The 22,906-nt window shown below is 35.7% G+C and overlaps 3 protein-coding genes across 6 annotated transcripts in view; 2 read left to right on the top strand and 1 right to left on the bottom strand.

Moving 5' to 3' along the window:
* The window catches only part of zgc:171686 (uncharacterized protein LOC555931 homolog), a 22,301-nt gene extending 17,107 nt beyond the window's left edge, over nt 1–5,194 (bottom strand). For all 3 annotated transcript variants that reach the window (XR_008835796.1, XM_056448308.1, XM_056448307.1), the window contains exons 1-5: nt 4,952–5,194; nt 4,391–4,720; nt 3,720–4,013; nt 3,526–3,639; nt 2,193–2,260 (exon numbers count right to left, since the gene is read on the bottom strand). Coding sequence is in view for 2 of the 3 variants with exons in the window: in XM_056448308.1 (XP_056304283.1) it covers nt 2,193–2,260; nt 3,526–3,639; nt 3,720–4,013; nt 4,391–4,720; nt 4,952–5,024 (879 nt within the window). In the remaining variant the exon portion in view is untranslated. The remainder of the gene's footprint in view (nt 1–2,192; nt 2,261–3,525; nt 3,640–3,719; nt 4,014–4,390; nt 4,721–4,951) is intronic.
* A 5,684-nt stretch (nt 5,195–10,878) lies between these two features.
* On the top strand, nt 10,879–15,338 carry si:dkey-253d23.11 (zinc finger protein 239). Of its 2 annotated transcripts, XM_056448299.1 has the most exons (5): nt 10,879–10,946; nt 11,329–11,452; nt 11,609–11,790; nt 12,347–12,423; nt 13,989–15,338. In XM_056448299.1, the coding sequence occupies exon 5, from the start codon at nt 14,111–14,113 to the stop codon at nt 15,209–15,211; it is 1,101 nt and encodes a 366-aa protein (XP_056304274.1). In that variant the 5' UTR covers nt 10,879–10,946; nt 11,329–11,452; nt 11,609–11,790; nt 12,347–12,423; nt 13,989–14,110; the 3' UTR covers nt 15,212–15,338. The 2 variants fall into 2 exon arrangements, with proteins under 2 accessions (XP_056304274.1, XP_056304273.1); XM_056448298.1 differs by lacking the exon at nt 12,347–12,423.
* Nucleotides 15,339–16,745: 1,407 nt separating this feature from the next.
* si:dkey-253d23.9 (uncharacterized protein LOC100034448 homolog) lies at nt 16,746–21,668 on the top strand. Its single transcript, XM_056448294.1, has 4 exons — nt 16,746–16,923; nt 17,149–17,272; nt 17,442–17,623; nt 20,058–21,668. Exons 3-4 carry the CDS (start codon nt 17,569–17,571, stop codon nt 21,341–21,343), a joined length of 1,341 nt encoding a protein of 446 aa, XP_056304269.1. The 5' UTR covers nt 16,746–16,923; nt 17,149–17,272; nt 17,442–17,568; the 3' UTR covers nt 21,344–21,668.
* The last annotated feature ends 1,238 nt before the right edge of the window (nt 21,669–22,906 follow it).

The raw sequence follows: 22,906 nt of genomic DNA, 5'->3' as shown, positions 1-22,906 counted from the left end.
ATGAGGAGTGATTCAACAGGAAGAGGCAATATACACAAGCATATTAGACCTTTAGCATCTCACTAAAACTCAGAAAAATGAAACGTTGCTATTTTTTAGGCCAATATGGAACTGTACTCTTAGTCTGCCATAATAATCAAGGAATACTGCTGCAGTACTATGGCTGCAGCAAGAGCTATAATATTATGCAGTGCCTGAAAATTGGCTAGCCTCTATCTATACAACCAACGTGACCACCTGCTTACACTGGCAACGTGACTTGCAACAATTGAGACATTTGTGAGAGATGATTCAAAACATACTTTGGTGCAGATCCTGAACCATATCTATTTGAACCAGAATACTTGGAAGTTTTTGATATTTTCCTTTTTTAGTCTATGAATGTTTCTTTAACAGCCTCAGGGGCCGATCATACTGAACGCGCTTTTTGCGTTAAGAGGCGCGTCTCTTGAATGGTTTACTAATGCGCCCTTCGTGCCTCGCATTTAACTGCCTACTGCACCTTGTGTTTTTGTCGTTCCACGCTGTGCACTCGCAGTTGAAAAAACGTGAACTCTGAGCAGAAAAACTGCATTACAGCAGTCGCGTCTTTGTCATTTTTTAATCAAATGAAAGCAGAGGTGGAGTTCCTGTTGATGGATAGCAGTGGAGATTTTTAAAGATGGAGGAGAGACTAATGGTCGCTGTAGTGCATTTGAAAGGAAAAATGGATTCTGTGTGAACAGAAACCCTTAGAACTTTGCTTAGAACAATCAAAGTCCCTTTAAGGCAAATCATTCTACTCAGTGCCCATCTTTGAAACGCCTGTCGGGCAGTATGCTCGGGCATTCTGTCTGAATGGGGAAACGTCAAATTCTCCAAAACTGTTTGCCAAGCTTATGATTACATTACATCTTTGGAACAACCAATGTAATTAAACAACAGCTGTTCAAAAGCTTAGTTTCTAAACGTTTGAATTAAACAAAATCTACATTTTTTCAGGTTGCCCAAGCTAATGTGCACTTGAAAAAAACGAGATCACACACCAACCTCACTTATGGCTGTTCTACACATTATCAATTGTTTAATTCCATCTCATGAACACTTGATGATAATAATTGTGGAACAAACATCACTACTTGCTATACACTTTTATACACATATACACTTATTTAACCACACACTTTACATGCCAATTTGCACATAACAGCTGCACATATAACGTTGTATATAGTAATAAACACGTACATACACTTGTTAATTTGTATATTTGCATTCACTACTTACTTCTATTTTTTTAAAATATATTTATTATCTGTTTTTTGTCCTGTCTCTGTAATCCTGTTGCATTGTAGAAGCTCTGTCAAGAAAACAAATTCCTTGTATGTGTGAACATACCTGGCAATAAAGCTCTTTCTGATTCTGATCATCTTCTGAATAATGATCACCAGAACACACTGGTCTTCAAAAGAAATTTACACCTTGGTCTTGATGGCAAATCTCCTCCAGAAATGACAGAAACTCTTTGTTTACAAGTTTGTGGGTGTTTGAGTAGTTGCTGTCTTGTACTGCATGTTTGAAAGGACGGGGCTGTACTTTGCTTTTATTTCATACAGATGACAAAAAAAAAACTTGTTTTCAAGTGTACTTGGTTCATTTAAAAGTACAAATCGCAAGCTTTATTTGGAAATATTTCTTATGTCTGTGAAGCAAGTATTCACTGAGATTTTAGTGTGTTTGTTGACCAAAAACCGTAGTAAAAGCACATGTCTAATCAGAGCTTCTACCCTGGAGAATCGGCAGTCTATAGCGATCGATGATTGGCTCCTGTTCTAGTAGGCAAAGCTTATATCGTCATATTGACGGTTTCACTTTTCCCCATTCAGAACTATACGAGTGACACGTCTTGAGTATTCTACCATATTTAGAACAGCATATTCAGTTTTTGTTTCCATGGCGACAAGTTTCAAAAGTCGCTGATTTTAAATTTTGGTTTGAAAAACTGGCAGTTAGATTCTGTATTCTGTACACTCTAAATCAATGTTTAGAATTCTAAATCCACGTTAGAATGTACAAATGTTGTGCCAATAACAATGTACCAATAAAGAGCCTTTATTTTAAAAATGTACCTTAAGCAACAAAATGGCAGAAACAGAAATTTGGGAAAAATATATAAAATATGGAAAAACGTTTTCACAATAATACAATCTTACCGTACTCTGAAGACGTTGTGTACAGAATATTGGTTCAGCATAATCCATCTCTTCCTCCTGAATCTTGGCTGAATTAATAAGAGAACATATAAAAACAATTAATAAATCTACACTCACTGGCCACTTTATTAGGTCCACCTTACTAGTACCGGGTTGGACCCCCTTTTTCCTTCAGAACTGCCTTAATCATTCGTGGCATAGATTTAAAAAGTTACTGGAAAAATTCCTCAGAGATTTTAATTCAAATTGACATGATAGCATCACACAGTTGCTGCAGAATCTCCCGTTTCACCACATCCCAAATGTGCTCTATTGGATTGAGCTCTGGTAACTGTGTAGGCCGTTTGAGTACAGTGAACTCATTGTCATGTTCAAGAAACCAGTCTGAGATGATTTGCGCTTTATGACATGGTGCGTTATCCTGCTGGAAGTAGCCATCAGAAGATGGGTACACTGTGGTCAAAAAGCGATGGACATGGTCAGCGACAAAACTCAGGCTGAGGTGTTTACAAGATGCTCAATTGGTACTAATGGGCCCAAAGTGTGCCATGAAAATATCCCCCACACCATTACACCACCACCACCAGCCTGATCCGTTGATACAAGGCAGGATAGATCCATGCTTTCATGTTGTTGATGCCAAATTCTGACCCTACCATTCGAATGTCGCAGCAGAAATCAAGACTCATCAGACCAGACAATGTTCTTCTATTGTCCAATTTTGGTGAGCCTGTGTGAATTGTAGCCTCAGTTTCCTGTTCTTAGCTGACAGGAGTGGCACCCAGTGTGGTCTTCTGCTGCTGTAGCCTATTCATCTCAAGGTTGGACGTGTTGTGTGTTCAGAGATGCTTTTCTACACACCTCGGTTGTAACGAGTGGTTATTTGAGTTACTGTTGCCTTTCTATCAGCTCAAACCAGTCCAGCCATTCTCCTCTGACCTCAGCAGAGGCATCAACAAGGCATTTGCGCCAACAGAACTGCTGCACACTGAATATTTTCTCTTTTTCGGACCATTCTCTGTAAACCCTAGAGATGGTTGTGCATGAAAATCCCAGTAGGTCAGCAGTTTCTGAAATACTCAGACCAGCCTGTCTGACACCAACAACCATGCCATGTTCAAAGTCACTTAAATCACCTTTCTTTGCCATTCTGATGCTCGGTTTGAACTGCAGCAGATCATCTTGACCATGTCTACATGCCTAAATGCTGATTAGACATTTGCATTTAAGTGCAGTTGGACAGTTGTACCTAATAAAATGGCTGGTGAGTGTAAATAAGGTGCTTTTAAGTAATACTAAAATTTCTTAATTTAGCTTAATTTTAAAAACTTGCCTTTTCCCATTTGTTTACACTTTCTGCGGTGACAGCACAGAAATACAGCACACACCAATGCCAGCAATACAGCAACAGCAATCAGCAGTATTATGTGTGAGCGATGAACAGCCCCTGAAGATAAAGCAGGAAGATGAAATACTCACATTTTTATTTCACTGAACACAATTGGAGGTTATGAGATCCTGTGATACCTGAGCATATCTGACAGTGTGGCGTGTTGTTGAGGTGTGAAGTCTGGTTGGTGAATGAATACGCCACAACGCAGCTGTAAGAATCATCCAGACACTCCAGGTGCAGATAGATGCTGTTGTTGAGATCAGACACTTCGTAGCTGGAGAATAAACGGTTTCCTTTGTACCAGGAGAGACTCGCATTGCTCACGTTCAACACAGAACAGTCGAACGCACATTTGGGGACTGGGGATGATGATGACGGATTTTGAACTGATGTAGATTTCTCTGTGATGACAGGAGTGGGCAGACGAGCTGGAAAAATGCACATTATTTAAAAGCAATCAATTTTAATCTCTTTAATAAGACCGTTTCTCGAACAAGCAGGTTATCAAACAAATGTTTTGTTATGGACGACTTAAAAAAAGAGTGAAAACGTAATTGTTGTACTTGCATATTGATTTGCATATACTTTAAATGTGGGGTTACAATCCTGCTCTAACATTATAACTAATTTTAACACTATCATTTTGCATTCTGATATATCCTTCAGGAAGTTCAAAAGAATAGCACATTAAACATTATGTAAAAACTAATTGTAGAAAAGGTTTTAGTTGTTCTTTAATACTCGTGCAATACTCCATGAATCATTTTTTAATAAAAGTTTCTAGTTACCATGAGCATTAACTCACCATAGACAGTAACACTGAATCTCAGGTATGAAGATCCTCCACTGCTGATGATGTTTAGTTTATAAAGTCCAGAGTGTACAATTCTAATTTTTGTGATTGTCAGAGACCCAGTTTTATTGTCCATCTTTAGTCTGTCTCCATATGTCCCATTACTGTCATAAAAATCTATGTTCTCCTTATAAATTTCAGCTATCCGACTCTCTTGAGGTCCAAACATCCACAGTATCTGATAATCTCTTTTGACATCAGTAACATCTGTGTTCAGAAGGACAGAATCGCCCTCCATCACAGATACTGACTTTACTTTATCTGTATCAGCACCAAACACACCTGTGGAAAAACATCTTTAAGATATTTTGTCTGTTTAACAAAGTAATTTTTTTAAATAAACTGAATATTTATCAGGTAGATCCACTAGGACACTAATTGTCTCATGTAAAGAGAGACTACAGTTTAATGTTGCAGTGTTCTGAATACTAAAATAAAACAAAACCATGACCAGAGATTTAACTAAAGCAGTTATTTTAACAACGCAAACAGATAAAAATGACTACCACATACCATTTGCGATCAACAAACACAAACAAAAGAAGGATCCATTGTTAATCAGTCTTCGGAACCTCTCAACAAACATCCTCCGAAAATAAATCCACGTTAAACATAAGAGCGCGAGCGAAAAGTTACATCGGTGAGGTTCCAAAGCGCAGATTCAGATGCTCGATCTTTAATAGCACAGTAATAGCCTGATGATAAGCGGTCGTACTTCCGTCGTGATGTAAAGGCTGTACACTATTGTACAACACGACGCAATGCGCGAGCGTACTAGTAGCCTACTAAAGCAAACAATTGTCTTTGCTCTACAGCACTTAGTAAATAAAGGAAGCCTAATTTAGCCGTCGAGTTCATAAAAAGAATGTCTAGTATAACTGCTTTGGCATTAAATCGACACGTTTTTGTTTTCTTTTTTAAAGGAAACAGCAGATCGGTACACAGTTGTTCATAATAATTCATCCATAACACTGAATCTATGTCATAATCTGCTGCTGGCATCTTAAACCATACAACTCTAAACACTAAGCTAAATAATTCAATTCATTTTCACCATGCATTTGGGTTTGATGTGACTTCACAAGCCTCAAATGAAAATTGCGTTTATCCAGGAAGCATATATATCTAAAACACATTTCTATATGACATGTATACATAAAAGTTGTCAAATATTTGATCAAATTTTGTAAATACAATTGCAGTTGCTCTGTTTAAAATCAGCACCCGTATATTAAAGTTGCTCTGACTTTAGTATTAAATTCTCTATGTTCCCGTTTTGAAAGAGAGAGTCTTTAGGAGAGACTAATTTGCAACCACATGATTTATATTTGCTTAGGCTACATGGTTTTGCATATTGTGCACTGCAGTGTTCATTGTCAATTCTCTCTATATAAAGTGGACTAGTCTAGAGTTTTACTATACTATTATAAACAGTCCCTAAGTGAGACCACCTAAAACTGTAACAGAACATTCTTTCAGTTAACATCTAGTTTTTTTTAAACATTGGGTTTTAAGCCACTATTTCCTTTATAGCTATAAGAGAAAGCATCTGTCAACCTTCTCATGAACATGTTTAACCTCCAAAAACAATCGCTGATGCCAAAATTGCCTAATGCCAAAAGAATTAACACCCTAAACACACGAGAGTTTTGGGTTACATGACTGATCAAATATGTTCAAGACCAAAAATAACTGTGACGTTGAAGCCTTATCTTTCACATCGTATAGCAAAACCCACATTGATGCATATACATTATAAATACACAAACAGGTTTGCTGTTCGAATCTAATTTAACAGCTGCTTCTTCAGCAATGTGATCATTCAACCTGTACTTTTGTTCCTTTTGTCTGATGAACAAAGCTTCACTCGGTTTTTTGACTTTCAAAACGATGACATTCTGGCTGTATTCATATCAGCAGCAATTGCGTCATCAACAAAAGTGAAGATAGACAGAAATATTCCTCAGCATATGATAGTAAACAATAATTCTATCATCAGTGATGTAAAGTAACAAATTACAAATACTCAAATTACTGTAGTTTTTCTCAGGAATTGCACTTTATTAAGCAGTTTTAAAAATGTGTACTTTTACTGGAGTACATTTTTAGTGCTGTATTGGTACTTTTACTGCTATTGATCTTCAACTTGCAGTCACTATTTTATATGCTTGTTATTTTCTTGTCTACAATGATTGGCTAAGTAGAATGATCAGTCTTGTGATTCCCGCCCAATCAAAACACTGAAGACATGGATGCTTTATAAATACAGCAAACATGTCCAGTGTGAAAGACTGTTTAGACTACATGTTACTGATGAGAAGATGAAGAATGTCAACTATATGATGGCTGAAATCTTCAAATGGCCTTAAGCAAATAACAAGATGTACTACATAATGTTACGTTTTCAAACAAATGCACACGTTATGTGTATTCTATCAGTGCTGCATGATGTTGGTTTAGGATAAAATAATTTAACACACTTAGAAACACCATCAAAAAATGACACTGTTATAAGCTACATGTTTAATTTGCAGGGTGTAAGGTGGAATAGTTTTTATTGCGTATAACTCAATACTCTTGAGAACTTTTCAAAAGGCTACATTTACTCAGAGTAGTATTTAGAACAGATATTTTTAAAATTTTTTGAGTAATTTTGGTAATGGTACTTTTAGCTGAGTATGATTTTTCGGTAACCTTGCTACTGCTTGTTGTTAACTTTGTTACTTATATGTTTTCCAGTTCCCTTAAAAATTCTCAACGCATTTGTTTCTAGTGAAGCGCAGAGGTTTGGTAAGGGAGATTCTCATCTTTTGTGAGCAGATGCAGCTCTTCAACCACTCCTACACCTTGTACACATTAACACGCAAGTGCACTCTCTTGAGAGCCAATTATAGGTTAGCCAAAATACCACCTGCTGCATTCACCAAAAACAACACAACACAGTAAAAGCGCTTGATTGTCTACTCTGACCTATATAGGTCTGACCACATGCATCTTTTTGGTTATGAAACTGAGCTGCCTAAAGCATCTTAAGTTTATTCTACATTCTAAAAAAAAGAGGTCACAAGTGCTTCAGTGTATGGGGAAGAAGTACAAAACAAATTAATAATGTCATTAGGATATTGCTACGACCCTGGTATGTCAAGGACGTAACATAAAAGAACACTGGAAAATATAATCACTTTTATGAACCCTTTGACTCGGCTGTTTATTTGTCTTTTTCATTTTTTAAACACCCAAAAGGTGAAGCTAAATCCCTCGGAAAGGACCCACAGAAAAAATAATAAACAAAAATATATTCCCCACCTAAACACCCAAATGAAACTAAATACACATTTTTATATCACATTTACTAATGGAAGTGCTGTGTATGTTTGGAGGTAAATGAAACATACATTCCTACATTGCAAAACAACAGCTTTTGATGATTCAGGATAATCCAACCTAGTCTTGCTGATATCTTGGTAGACTGTAGCTTGAGAGAACTTACTAGCTTTTATTATAATATTTTCCTAAATAGATCATCCTGATTTATACCACAGTTAAAGGGAGTATTCGTCTTCAAGTGGTTCCAAACCATGAATTAATTTTGTTGTTGTTGTTGAACACACAAGATATTTTGAAGAAAGCAAACCTGTAGGCATTGACCTCTATAGTAGGAAAAACAAATAGCCTACTATGGAAATCAATGGGTACATGTTTCCAGCTTTCTTCAAAATATCGTCTTTTGTGTTCATCAGAAGAAAGAAACTGCTGAAGGTTTGAAACAAGTAAAGGGTGAGGAAATTATGACATAACTTTTATTTTTGGGATATATGCCTTATATATAGATAAATAATCGTCAGTTAAAGGCACTATGTGCAAAGCTTGTAGTTTCGAACCTGTAAAGTGAAAGCATTTCTAGCGCCCCCTGGTAGCGCCGTGAAAAAATATTGGTTCTTTCATTGCAAACGAATGGGATGTGGGTCAAACGAATAAAATCAAATAACACCTCAAATCCATGTTTCTCATTATGTCTGTCAGTTTAGTTTAGTTATATTTTAATTAGGGTGACGTATGTCCACAAGTGTTTTTTAAATTTTATTTATTATGCTTGTAATTCGTTTTTTAAAGCCCCCCCCCCCCCCCCCCCTCAACCACTCGACATTGGTTTGTAATGTTGTGGTCCATTGTCTGCTTATCTCAACTGTCTTTGATCGCAACACACACACATCCGGCGGGGACATGGCAAACTGCCGCGAATTTCAAAGGAAGTTGTGGAACTGTTGCAAGTCAGCACTCAGGGCTATTTTATTCACTTAATTGCTCTGTTAATTATTTTAATCACTTTATTAACCTCGGATGACTACAGATGATGGCGAGCCATTTATAAACGAATCATGATTACAAAAAATCAGTTAGCCTACTAGCATGTTGTTTCTGTCCCGTAGCCAGCCTGGTGAAATTCTTTTTTTTTTTCTTAAAAAGTGGAGCTTTTAGCTGTTATTCTCCCCATTTGCCATTTAATTATGAGGTTTAAATAGGTTGGATTTTGGTAACATTATTAGCACTATATTTGCTGCATTAGCTTGTTAGATTCAAATTCATCTTTATTTCAACAGTGCTTTTACAATGTAGATTGTGTCAAAGCAGCTTCACATATAAGATAATAGTAAATTGAAATGGTGTCGGTCCTGTTTTCAGAGTTGAAGTTCAGTTTAGTTCAGGTCAGTGTGGTTTAAATTTCACTGCTGAAAGTCCAAACACTGAAGATCAAATCCAGCTCCACAAGTACCATGCAAGGCAGTGGCGACAAACAAACTTCACCAATTGACAATTGTCATCATAACCACGTTTTGATGTAAACATTTCCTAAAGATTTAGAAACTAGAAATATGAGAATAATATTTTTTAAATTACAAATGTATTACTTCATACATAATTGGAAAGAAAATAGGAATCTGTTAGTTTTAAATTAAAAACTGTAGCCTATTGTCATGTAAATGTGGCCAGCACATTTAACTTTTCTCAGTCACTCTGAAGCGACCGCCAATACAGGATTCCGCTTAGTGCTAAAGCCTTCTTTTAAGGGTTTTTTTCACAATTTATCAGGGGCATAGCGGACATTTTAAAAGTGAGGGGGGCGGCTGTATGAGATCATATGTTCATATAATTATTAATCACCTGTTTCTAAATGGTCTGTTTCTAAAAGTGAGGGGGACGGATCCCCCCCCCCCCCCCCCGTCCCCCCCAGTTGCTACGCCCCTGCAATTTATGATGGCTTAGCAGTCAAAATAGGACAAATGAGCTCATGTATCTGACAATTTCTGAACCTTTGTCAGTGAGGGGTGTATCTTTCGAATCACCCAAACCCCCTGGCTACGGGCCTGTATTTTATTATTAGCTTGTAGCTCGGCTTCTAGCATCACAACTGCCATGTTTGTGAATAGATGTTATGTTTGGTCTTGATTAATGTGTTTCAGTTTTACTTATTTAAATTTAATTTAGTTCCACAGATTTCCCATTTTCACTCAATTTCTTTCTTCATTTTTTTTTTTTGCTAGATTTGAGTTTATGATAGTTTACTGAATTTAACAACAACATTTTATGAATTCAATCTAATTTACATTTTCGTTTACAGTTTTTGATTATATTTTCCTCTTATTTTATTTTCAAAAATCTGTTTTACTAAGTGAAGGATGCTAGAAAAAAAAGCACATTTTTCAGAAATCTTCCTTAATCTTTTTTGAAGATACTGAGGAAGAAGTTAATTCTTAGTTGTGTTATTTTTTATTTTTTTTTCATTAAAGAGAACAGTGTGACTTTAGAGAGAAAGTGAGTAATTTAGATACAGTTTTTTCTCCCTGAGATGTTTGGCCGGTTGTCCCCATTAAAAAGCAACTTGACCGAAACTGCAACTTTCTCAAAACTCTGGCCAAGGTAAGGATTTTCAGAAATCCGGTGGGGTTGTGTGGTCACTACAACCGAAGTTTTTGTCTCATAATGTCATTGTGTGCCCTGTTTCCTACTGTTTACTTGATACTGACACTGTTTACCTGACACATCTTTATTCTGTAGACCTAATGCTGGGTTCAGACCAATGCAGAGCACTGGAAGATGGGACAATTTGTGCCATGCGGAGATTATTCGCCTCTCTTCATGCATTGGCATTGACTTTGTATCTAGCAAAAGGCTTTTATCACCTCCGGTTGATTCAGCATGCCCTTCACAGTTCTTCACAGTGTTTTTTGTTTTGTTTTTTGCATTTTCATGTGTATAGATTTTCAAATAAATGCAAGAAAAACGTATAAAAATACCCGTGGATGTTTTGTTATTTTTAGGTTTATGTTATTCAAATATGCAGTGCACGTAATTTAGGCACACGTTGATTATTTCAATGCATTTAAACGGATCTAGCGATAGGTGGCGCTACTGTACTTGACATCTGCGATCTGCCGTCATGAAACAATAGGAGAAGTAGCCGTCACAATCACCAGCTCAACCCAACGCAGAGTCTTCAGAGTTTGAGGTGATCGATTGTCACATCTTTGTACAATTATGAAAACATTCTTGTTGAAATATTATGTTACAAGGTGATTTCTGTATTGTTGTCATCAGGTAGTGCTTGCTATATTAGCGTCTTTTCTAGCTTATGCTAACTGAAATAGACATTTACCTCAGATAGCTGAGGAATTAATGTTAAATTAATTAACGTGTTAAACTTAAGGGGTCGTTTATTTACTTAAGGGGAGTTATGCTTGTGTTTGACTACTGAGATTGAAAACATTTCACGTTAATAATGTTGGTACTATTACGAGTAATGGGTGTTTCCCTAGTCATTTACTTCCTCTAAAATGCTCAAATATTAATTTACAAAATAGTGTTTTTTACGATCAGTGTTATATTTTCAGAACACAAGACTATCAATGATGAAGTCAATGTGGTGTATTTATTAGTCTGGATCAAGATCTACATCCTACACTGGGGGTGAATCTGCTGAAATATTAGATTATTTAACACCAAATAAAACAACAGGTAAGTCAAAGATTCTCAGCAGATTTTACTGTCGACTGTATCTTCAGTTCATGTATTATGTCATTTATTTTTTAGCTGTCCAAAAGAACTGGTTGTTATAAACATTACACAACATTGTTATAAAGTTAATATCTGATTTATGTTTGATTTTCACAGATTTCCTCCTCCATACACACAGCAATTCTCCCTCAGTGAAGCTCATATTACATTGATTATCAGTAAATGATGAAATATCACCATCAACCAGCAAGTGAAGAATAGCTTATGAAGGAACAGTGAGAATATGAGTGATACAGAATCCTGCACAATAAAAGTGGAAGATGTTGAAGAACAAACAGGTTGGTGATTATTCCTGATTTTTTTTCTCTGGACTTTTTTTTAAACACTTGGCATACTGAAAAAAATTTCAGAAGCTCGATCCTGTTGAATACATAGTGTAACATATTTGTTTAAACCACTGCCTCCTGCGAAGGCAGGGTAGAAATGAGACATGTGCTGATATTCCCGCCCTAAAGGCAGAACATGTGACCGGAGTGAATAAAAGCCGTTTCGAGGTGGAGAATATTAAAATTGATTAAAAAAAATATGGGGGCAAATGAATGTTTACAAAATAATGAAGTGCACAGATACATACTGTAGATGATAACAAGCACAACTATATACATGTAAAAATGTAAACAGTACATTTTGACTTCATGCCTACTTTAAGGGGGTTAGATAATATCCCTTAATCTCAGGCGTACCCAACCCCAATCCTATAGATCTACTTTCCTGCAGAGTTTAGTTGCAACCTTAATCAAACACACCTGTCATTAATTACCAAGTGATCTTTCTGATACTACTGATACTACTGATCCTTTCTGATACTAAGTTGGTTTAATTGTGTTTGGTCAGGGTTGGAGCTGAACTCTGCAGGAGGGTATATCTCCAGGAACAGGGTTGAGCACCCCTGCCTTAAACAGTTATATCAGGTAGTAGAAACCATTAAGGATCAATTAAAAAATCTTTTATTGGCATGAAACAATATTTTTTATAGTTTAAAAACTTCTCGACTTAAAAGCAAAGGCAATAAGGCTTATAATTGCTCATACGAGGGAGTCATTTTGTTGTGTGTGTACATCACAGTAGCTAAAGACTGTCAACAATTGACGAAACAAAGAGGAAGTCACCTGGACAAATCTGTAGACAGATGTTTTTCACCCAGTCTAGTGTCTTGCACACACAGTTGGATTTTGATGTTCATGCACATCCGTGAATTTTTACTCCCTCCACACAAGTAATTTAAACATTCACTTGTGTAGCGCTACAGCTACTTCTGACTAACAGCCTACCTCAGGGCCTAAACGTAACATGACTGATTGAAATTGAGCACTGTGAAACAGGAAAATAAAAGTAACATACACAAATGATATGAAGATGTCATGAAACAGACCCCCTAGTTTTTTTAAATTTTTAAAATGGTTTTGTGGTGGTAATTCATAGAAATTTGCGGACAATTTTGCAATTAAAAAATATATATACGTAAATATTATATATATATATTAATTTATCTATATAATATTATATATATCTTATTTATCATATTAGGTAGTGTACTATGTTAACTTAGGTGTGCAATCTGACACAATGACAAGGACACAAATTATAAAAATAAAGCTTCTTTATTTTGGTCTCTTGTCAAGACAAGATCTAAAACGGTAGGGATTAAGCCAAAGGAAGGCAGCATAATTTTTTTGCATGAACTCGTAAAACTCGTCGCAGGGAACCGTTTTGCTTTTCTCTCGTTAACTGCAGGGAAAGAGTTTAACGAAATCACTTATCGAGTTCATGAACATTATAATACCAGCCGTACGTGTAAAGCACAAGTAATGTCTTTCAGTTTGGTCACGTCCGTCATCCTTCAACCAATCTGCATCATTGTAAACTGCTTGCTTTTCTGTCTGATCCGTTGCTCTGTTTTTTAGATGTTTGCTCCCTTTTTTGCAGTCTGAAGCACGTCAAACGCACAAAACGCTCAATTTACGCTACAGGATGTCTAATCCAATCTTTGCATTGACTTCACATGTAAATCACTCGCATTTCATCCATGTTTGCTTACGGCACAGGCTGCAAAACACCCCCTCCCCCATGAATGTAATGATTGTGAGGGTGCAGGTGAGCCATCATTTTTTGAGAGACACTCCAATACATCATGTGCGCTGCGAATGCAACGTCTATAAGTCAGGTAAAACATTCATTTGCAAACTGAAGTAAATATATTTTGATTATATGGTTTGGAATTTGAGGTTTTATGAGATTATTTAAATTTTTTGCAATTATTTTGTGTAATTAAGAATTTAATTAAGAATTTTGCAGGATCGCGACAGAATTTGCGACTTTTTTTTATTTTGCCCTGGATTCAGCGATCGTGGAATTGCGAAAAACTAGGGCTCTGATAAAATGAGTTAAGGCGTTGTTCTGATGTTGTTTTTTTTTGTGTTTCTCTCTTTTTTTATCAATGATGTTTTTCTGTTAATCGTTTGTACTTTCATTTTAGACCTGCTAAATGAAAACAAAGAGAAGGAAGAACCGGTTAAAAGGGGTGAGAAAAATGACATCAAAACTGCAGAAAAACGGCAAAATCTTTCGTTGAAAAGAAAAGACAATCTTAAACTTCAAATGAAGATTCATAGAGAAATGAAGCCGCACACATCTGAGAAGATTCGCACAGGAGAAGAAGCCCTTACGAATAACATGAAAATCCACACTGAGGATACAGTGAACGATTGTGATGGGACTTTCACAGATAAGGGAGATCTTAACACACAAATCTTAACTCATATTGGAAAGAAGTACACATGTGATTTATGTGGGAAGAGCTTTCGTGATCCAAGTACTTTAAAAATCCATCATAAAAGGCACAAAGGTTTGAGGGATCAGATTTGCTCTACGTGTGGCAAGACCTTTTTTACAAATAGCGCTTTAAAAGATCACCAGTTAGTTCACTCTACAGAAACGCCTTATAAGTGTTCATACTGTGACAAAAGATTCAAACGGTCACAATATGTGAAAATACATGAGAAGATCCACTCTGGAATACAGCCGTACACGTGTGATCAGTGCGGGAAGAGTTTCAAATATAAAAGAGCTCTAGCTTTACATGGCATAATCCACACCGGAGAGAAGCCGTTCACATGTGATCATTGCGAGGCGAGTTTTGCCAGAAGGGACGGCCTTGTTAATCACATGAAACTCCACACCGGAGAGAATCTGCACAAATGTGATCAGTGTGGGAAAAGTTTCAGAAGGTTCAGTGTTTTTAAAGAGCATCTGCTTACTCATACTAGAGAAAGAATCTATAAATGCGACCAGTGCGATAAAAGCTTTTTTAGGCCAGGTTTCCTGAGGGACCACCTAAAAATTCATACAGATGAGAGGCCATACGTGTGTTATTTGTGTGGGAGGAGTTTTCGTTATACGAGTGCGTTAAAATTACACCAGAAAAGGCACGGCGGTGTGAAGGATCATGCTTGCTCCGAGTGTGGGAAGACGTTCATTACACATAAATCCCTAAAAGATCACCAGTCAGTTCACACTACAGAAACACCTTATAAATGTTCATACTGCGACAAGAGATTTAAACGGTTACGATATATGAAAATACATGAGAAGATCCACACTGGAGAACAGCCATACCAGTGTAATTTATGTGGGAAAAGGTTCACTTATTCTGCTACTCTGTACAGTCATAAAAAACGAGCATGTCAGAAAGCACAGTAAGTAGTTTTGAGTTCTGCTCCTGTGAATTTTAATGTGATTTTGCCTAGAGCTAATAATTTTGGTAATCGATCACGTTTTGTAGTTAATTAAAATTTACCAGTTGTGACTTAATAAAACAAGGTAATCATTTCTGCATTTGAGCGTAATTGTTTTAGTAGTTTTAGGTGCCGGTTACGTTCTTGCATGTTTTCTTCAGATGTCATCAATGCACCAACTGGTGAGGGAAAATAGTTCAGGCAGACAGGACTTTAATAAAATGCATTCTGTTGTTAACATTAATATAAATGAGAAGTATCCCAGTTGTTTAGAAATTTTTAATCCTCTGAATTTATTGGAGATTTTTAATTTTCAAAAAATTTAAATGGAAATAATTTGGCCATTTTAATTGACAGTGTAAAAGGTAAAACTATCAAACTATTAGTATGTGCAGATTTCACTTTTCTCACTGAGGTTTAGTCTCAGTTCATTTATTTACTTTTTTATGTGTTTGCAGTTTACATCATTTCCTGTCATACATCAGCTGTGTTTGAAATTAAAACCATGAAAACCTCCAAATACAAATTACCCAATATATTAATATGTACAAATAAGAGGTATATTTCACAATACACCACAGTTTACTCTAGAAAAGCTAAAGTACACTTAGGGTTTCCGTGGGGTCTTTAAGGTTTTAGACCTTATAAAGTCTTAAATTAACTGAAATATTGTGCTGAATGTCTTAAATCATTTTAAACAGGTCTTAATTTTCCCCTGTCCGAGTAAAGCTACCCAATCGGGCCGGCATCCATCCAGTCACCAACAATCCATCTTAATAAAATCAGGGAAAGAAAACTAATAACAATTACACAATTTCCTCATGATGATAACAGAGCAATATATCCCTTTACGTTGTCTTCCATTCATACAAAAAAATATTTACAGAAATAAGGGGGAGTAGACGTAATGTATATAAATAGGCATGAAACTTAAGGTTTATAACAGAAATGCATTAGGTTGAATAGAAGTTATACTCAATCAATTTAGACCAAAAGCCAACAAATAAATGTTTTTGATTATTTATGTAATTGCAAAAAAATTAAAAATCCATTGGCAAAACTGGACCATTAGAAATAATCATTAGCCCTGAATAAGTCAAAAATTTCATTTATAATGGTCTTAAAAAGGTCTTAAAAAGTCCTAAATTCGACTAGAAACTTGCAGAAACCCTGTATACTACATAAAGCATTACAGTTCATGATAGTTAGAATGGTTCCAAAACACTAGTGTTTACTAGAAATTACTATAGTAGTTTTTATGTGGGTAAATTGTTAAAAATTTATCGTTTACAAAGGTAAATTTCTACAAAAAAGTATTTTATGCTGTTTGTATTATAGGTTACTAAATCAAGCATGGTTTTATTACAATAGCTATTGTTTTACTGTTTTTAATGGTAAAAGTACAATAACTATAACATTAACAATGTAACTTTTTGTCTCCTTTGTTAGCGTTTAAAAATTAATGTCACAGTTTTTCTTAACTTTCAGGTTTATATTAATCAAATATGCAGTGCAAGTAATTTAGGCACGCGCTGATTGTTTCAATGCGTTTAAACGTATCTAGCGATAGGTGGCGCTAATGTACTTATACATCTGGCGTCTGCCGCCATGAAACAAAAGGAGAAGTAGCCGTGACAATCACCAGCGCAACCCAACGCTGAGTCTTCAGAGTTTGAGGTAATCAATTTTCACATCTTTGTACATTTGGTTAAACATTCTTGTTGAAATATTATGTTACAGGGATATTTCTGTATTGTTGTCATCAGGTAGTGCTATATTAGCGCCTTTTCAGGCGCATGCTAACTGAACTAGACACCTCAAATAGCTGAGGAATTAATGTTAAATTCATTAACGTAGACCAAGCTTGATGTTTGTGTTTTCACGTCAGTGTTATATTTTCAGAACACAAGACTATCAATGATGAAGTCAATGTGGTGTATTTATTAGTCTGGATCAGGATCTACATCCTACACTGGGGGTGAATCTGCTGAAATATTAGATTATTTAACAGCAAATAAAACAACAGGTAAGTCAAAAATTCTCAGCAGATTTTACTGTCGACTGTATCTGCAGTTTATGTATTGTGTCATTAATTTTTTAACTGCAAAAAAAAAAAAAAAAAAATGGTTCACAGACAGGAGCCAATCTTCACATTGTTATAAAGTTAATAACTGATTTATGTTTTATTTTCGCAGATTTCCTCCTCCGACCACACAGCAATTCTCCTTCAGTGAAGCTCATATTACATTGATTATCTGTAAGTGATGAAATATCACCATCAACCAGCAAGTGACGTATAGTTTATGAGGGAACAGTGTGAATATGAGTGATCCAGAATCCTGCACAATAAAAGTGGAAGATGTTGAAGAACAAACAGGTTGGTGATTATTCCTGATTCTTTTTCTCTGGGCTTTTTTGAATACTGGTAGTACCAATGGCATACTCTGGTGCGAAATGTTTTCAGAAGCTCGATGATGATGAATACAAGAAGCTACATTTTAAATAAAGTGTAACATATTTGTTTAAACCACTGCCTCCTGCAAAGGCAGGGTAGAAGTGAGACATGTGCTAATATCCCCGCCCTAAAGGCAGACCATGTGACTGGAAGTAAAGAAAAGTCGTTTTGAGGGGGAAGATTATTGAAATTGATAAGAAAATTATGAGGGCAAATTAATGTTTACAAAATAATGAAGTGCACAGATACATGGTTTATAACAAGCACTACTATATTTTCTATATTTACTACTGTTTATTTTTTTCTCCAATTTCTATTTAACGGAGAGAAGATTTTTTCAGCACATTTCTAAACATAATAGTGTTAATAACTCATTTCTAATAACTGATTTATTTTATCTTTGCCATGATGACAGTAAATAATATTTTACTAGATATTTTTCAAGACACTTCTATACAGCTTAAAGTGACATTTAAAGGCTTAACTAGATTAGGCAGGTTAGGGTAATAGGTTATATGCCGAAGCATACTAATAGGACTTTGAATTTGCCAGTAACCTGGGTTAAGCGCTTCCGGTCAATTGTATGCCAATACAAAAATCGGCGCATTTAAGGTCTGTTTTCTTTAAAAATCAGCGATTTCCACTGGCTGAGTGATATCCGTTATAAAGTGGGTCTCAGATAGTACAAGAAGCACTGCATTAAATTACATTTTCCCCCGCCATGTCTTTATAAAATTTATTTTACCCCAGTATATTCAATGGAGCTTCTGCGCTATCCTGCCGATTCTGACAGGCGCGTGCAAGTAAACAGCTTTTTGTCTTGTTTTACGCTTGAACAACTGAATGAATGCCAAAGTTTAACTGAATGTATTTTAATTACATTACAACATCGATGCTGTAAAAGGAACTGTATAAATTGGGGGGAAAAATCACAGTAATAGGTCACCGGTAGTTTATCAGTATGGGAAAAACACTAGCTCGGCATATACCCTATTAGGCAAGTCATTGTATAATGATGGTTTGGTCTGTAGACTATCAAAAAAAATTGCTTAAAGTGGCTAATAATTTTGTCCTTAAAATGGTGTTAAAAAATTAAAAACTGTTTTTATTCTAGCCGAAATAAAACAAATAAGACTTTCACTAGAAGAAAAAATATTATCAGACATACTGTGAAAATTTCCTTACTTTGTTAAACATCATTTGGGAAATATTTAAAAAAGAAAAAAAATCAAAAATCAAAGAGGGGCTAATAATTCTGACTTCAACTGTACCTGTAAAAATAAGAAAAGTACATTTTGACTTCATGACGACTTTAAGGTTGTTAGATAAAATCCCTTAAACCAGGTGTGCTCAACCCTGCTCCTAGAGATGTACTTTGCTGCAGAGTTTAGCTGCAACCTTAATTAAACACGCCTGTATTTATTTACCAAGTGATCTTTCTGGAGCTACCTAATTAGTTTAGATTTGTTTGATCAGGGTTGAAGCTTAACTCTGTAGAAAGGTATATCTCCAGGAACAGGGTTAAGCACTGCCTTAAACAGTTCTGTTTGGTAGTAGAAACCATTAAGCATCAATTAAAAAATCTTTTATTGTCATGGAAACAAGATATTTTTTTAATATTTTACTCCATAGAAAAACTTCTCTACTTAAAAGCGAAGGCAATAGAGGCTCATAATAACCCATAAGAGGCAGTCATGTTGTTGTGTGTGTACATCACAGTAGCTAAAAACTGTCAACAATTGTCGCAACAAAGAGAACATCTCCTGGCCAAATCTGTAGACCGATGTTTTTCACCCAGTCTAGTGTCTTGCACACACACAGTTAGATTTAATGTTCATGCACATTAGGGATGGGCAGTATGGTGGTATACATCATTACCGTGGAATAAATTGTCAACCATAATAGATATTTTTATTCCATGTATACTACAAAATGTAAATTAGTGGACATGGCATAGATGCCTGAACAAGACACTACTCATGAGATTGAAGCGAGCACTCAGTTAGTCATAGTAGAGGTGAACTTTTACCTGTGATTTACATCAACTGCTTTACTCTGTGTACAGAATAACTCTGTGTACAATATCCCTCAGTAATTTAAACATTCACTTGTGTAGCATTACAATCTCTTCTGACTAACAACCTCCCCCAAGTCCTAAAGTTAACATGACTGATTGAAATCAGGCACTGTGAAGCAGGAAAAATGAAAGTAAAATACACAAATGATATGAAGTTGTCATAGAATGAGTTAAGGCATTGTCTGATGTTGTTTCCTTTTGCATTTCTTTTGCATTTCTCTTTTTTTTTTAATTTATCTATGATGTTTTTCTTTTAAATCTTTTTTACTTTCATTTTAGACCTGCTAAATAAAAACAAAGAGAAGGAAGAACCGACTAAAAGGGGAAAGAAAAATGACATCCAAACTGCAGAAAAACTGAAACATCCTTCATTGAAAGGAAAAGACAATCCGTCTTTCACATGCCTTCAGTGTACAAAGACTTTCTCGTGTGAGGAAAGTCTTAAACTTCACATGAAGATTCATAGAGAAATGAAGCCACACACATCTGAACAATGTGAGAAGAGTCCCACAGAAGAAGAAGCCCTTGAGGATAACATGAAAATCCACACTGAGGATACAGTGAACGATTGTGATGGGACTTTCACAAATAAGGGAGATCTTAACACACAAATCTTAACTCATATTAGAAAGAAAGCGCGCACATGTGATTTATGTGGGAAGAGCTTTCGTAAAACAGGTGATTTAAACATACATCAGAAAAGGCACAGAGGTTTAAGGGATCATGTTTGCTCCGAGTGTGGCAAGACCTTTTATACAAATAGTGGTTTAAAAAATCACCAGACCGTTCACACTACAGAAACGCCTTATAAGTGTTCATACTGTGACAAAAGATTCAAACGGTCAATATATGTGAAAATACATGAGAAGAGCCACACTGGAACACAGCCGTACACGTGTGATCAGTGCGGGAAGAGTTTTAGAAGTAAAGGAGGTCTAGGCATACACAGCACAATCCACACCGGAGAGAAGCCGTTCACATGTGATCGTTGCGAGGCGAGTTTTGCCAGAAAGGACAGCCTTGCTAATCACATGAAACTCCACACCGGAGAGAATCTGCACAAATGTGATCAGTGTGGGAAAAGTTTCAGAAGATACGATGTTTTTAAAGCGCATCTGCTTAGTCATTCTAGAGAAAGAGTTTATAAATGCAACCAGTGCGATAAAAGGTTTTTTAGGCCAGATTTCTTGAGGGACCACCTAAAAATTCATACAGATGAGAGGCCACATGTGTGTTACTTTTGTGGAAGGGGTTTTCGTTTTATTAGTGCATTAAAATCACACCAGAAAAGGCACAGCGGTGTGAAGGATCATATTTGCTCTGAGTGTGGGAAGACTTTCATGACATATAAAGCCGTAAATGCTCACCGGTCAGTTCACTCTACAGAAAGACCTTATAAATGTTCACACTGTGACAAAAGATTCAAAAAGTCACAATATCTGAAAATACACGAGAAGAGCCACTCTGGAGAACAGCCATACCAGTGTAATTTATGTGGGAAAAGGTTCACTTATTCTACTTCTCTGTACGGTCATAAAAAACGTGCATGTCTGAAAGCACAGTAAGTAGTTTTGAGTTCTGATCCTGTACATTTTCATGTGATTCTGCCTAGAGTTAATAATTTTGATAATTGACCAGCAAGCATCACCAGGTATGAAGCCGAGCATCTGGTGATGTCTATGCGTTCCAGACTTCAGGCTGTAATTTACTGCAAAGGATTTGCAACCAACTATTAAAAAGTGAAAGTTTGATTTATGATTATTATTCTGTCCCATTACTTTTGGTCCCTTAACAAGTGGGAGGCACAAATGCAAACTGTTGTAATTCCTACACCGTTAACATGATTTGGATGTAAATACCCTCAAATTAAAGCTGACAGTCTGCAGTGAATGCACATCTTGTTCGTTTAATTTCAAATCTATTGTGTTGGTGTTATCCAGAGCCAAAAATGTTAGAATTGTGTTGATATTTATGGACCTGACTGTATATGAAAAATATCACAGTAATTTTTTTGTCATTATTTTTATTGACAGTGTAAAAGGTAAGACCACTAAACTATTAGTATTTCACTTTTCTTATTGAAATTTAGTCCCTGTTCATGTATTTATTTTTATGTATTTATTTATTTTAAATTAAACCTATGAAAACCCAGTACTGATGCAGAATACATTTTAATAATCATGAAATTATGTATTGGAGTACTATAACTTTCATTATAAAAGCCTATTTCGGGTCAAGATTTTCATTATATTTATATTTTTTTGTTTTTAAGTATTGAAATTAATGAAATAAAGGCCATCGCAAATAAGTTTGTGCCTGTGAACAATGACTGACTTGTGAAAGCTGAGAGTAATTTGGTTATTCGAAATCAGAATTAACTACAAATATAATTAAAAGAAATATTTAAAAATAAGTATTTTTGATATTTTGTTTTTAAGTTCTTGCTGCTAGTAGCCCACCTTAATTAGAATCCAAATTTGCAGGTGAGTGAAAAAGTTTATTTCATATCATGTTGATCAATATTATCAGTACATAATCCAATTAGACTTTATTTAGATTGGTAAAGCTTATTTTATCTGTAGTTTTTTTACAAAAGTGTCTCAGCACTGCAGAAATTCACGTTTTAATTGGGGAACTAATCTGCTTTTACCAGAAACCCTTTAAAAACACAGGATATTAACTGGTGATTCTGTTTGGTCAGAAACCTGTCAAACAGCTCGTTTACACATCTGTAAATCACCTGAAAATGGCCAATTAAACCCCCAAAAGCAACAAAGATGGATTAAACACAGAAAATCTGATTGCTGTCTAAAAAATTTGTTTTTGTTTGTAAAATAACATTTGGCACGTTGAAACCTTGGGGCTTCTGAGGTGAGTTAGCTCAAATTTATCGAGTTGATCAGTTCACAGTTCGTACGCTAGTGCTACTTTGGCGATTATAAACATTTTAATTGAATTTAGGCATGGGACGATAACCGTTTTCAAACCACCAACATTTTCTGCTATACCATTCCTATACCAAGGTTTTTTTTTTTTTTTTAGTTTTTAAGGAAAGCAGTATCTCCAGCAGAAAATACATTTAAAAAATGCTGTTTTAAATTGTAAATAAATCTGTTTTTGAAACTAAG

This window comes from Danio aesculapii, chromosome 22, assembly GCF_903798145.1.
Source record: "Danio aesculapii chromosome 22, fDanAes4.1, whole genome shotgun sequence".
NCBI lineage: Eukaryota > Metazoa > Chordata > Actinopteri > Cypriniformes > Danionidae > Danio > Danio aesculapii.
This window is presented reverse-complemented; position numbering and strand designations above follow the sequence as displayed.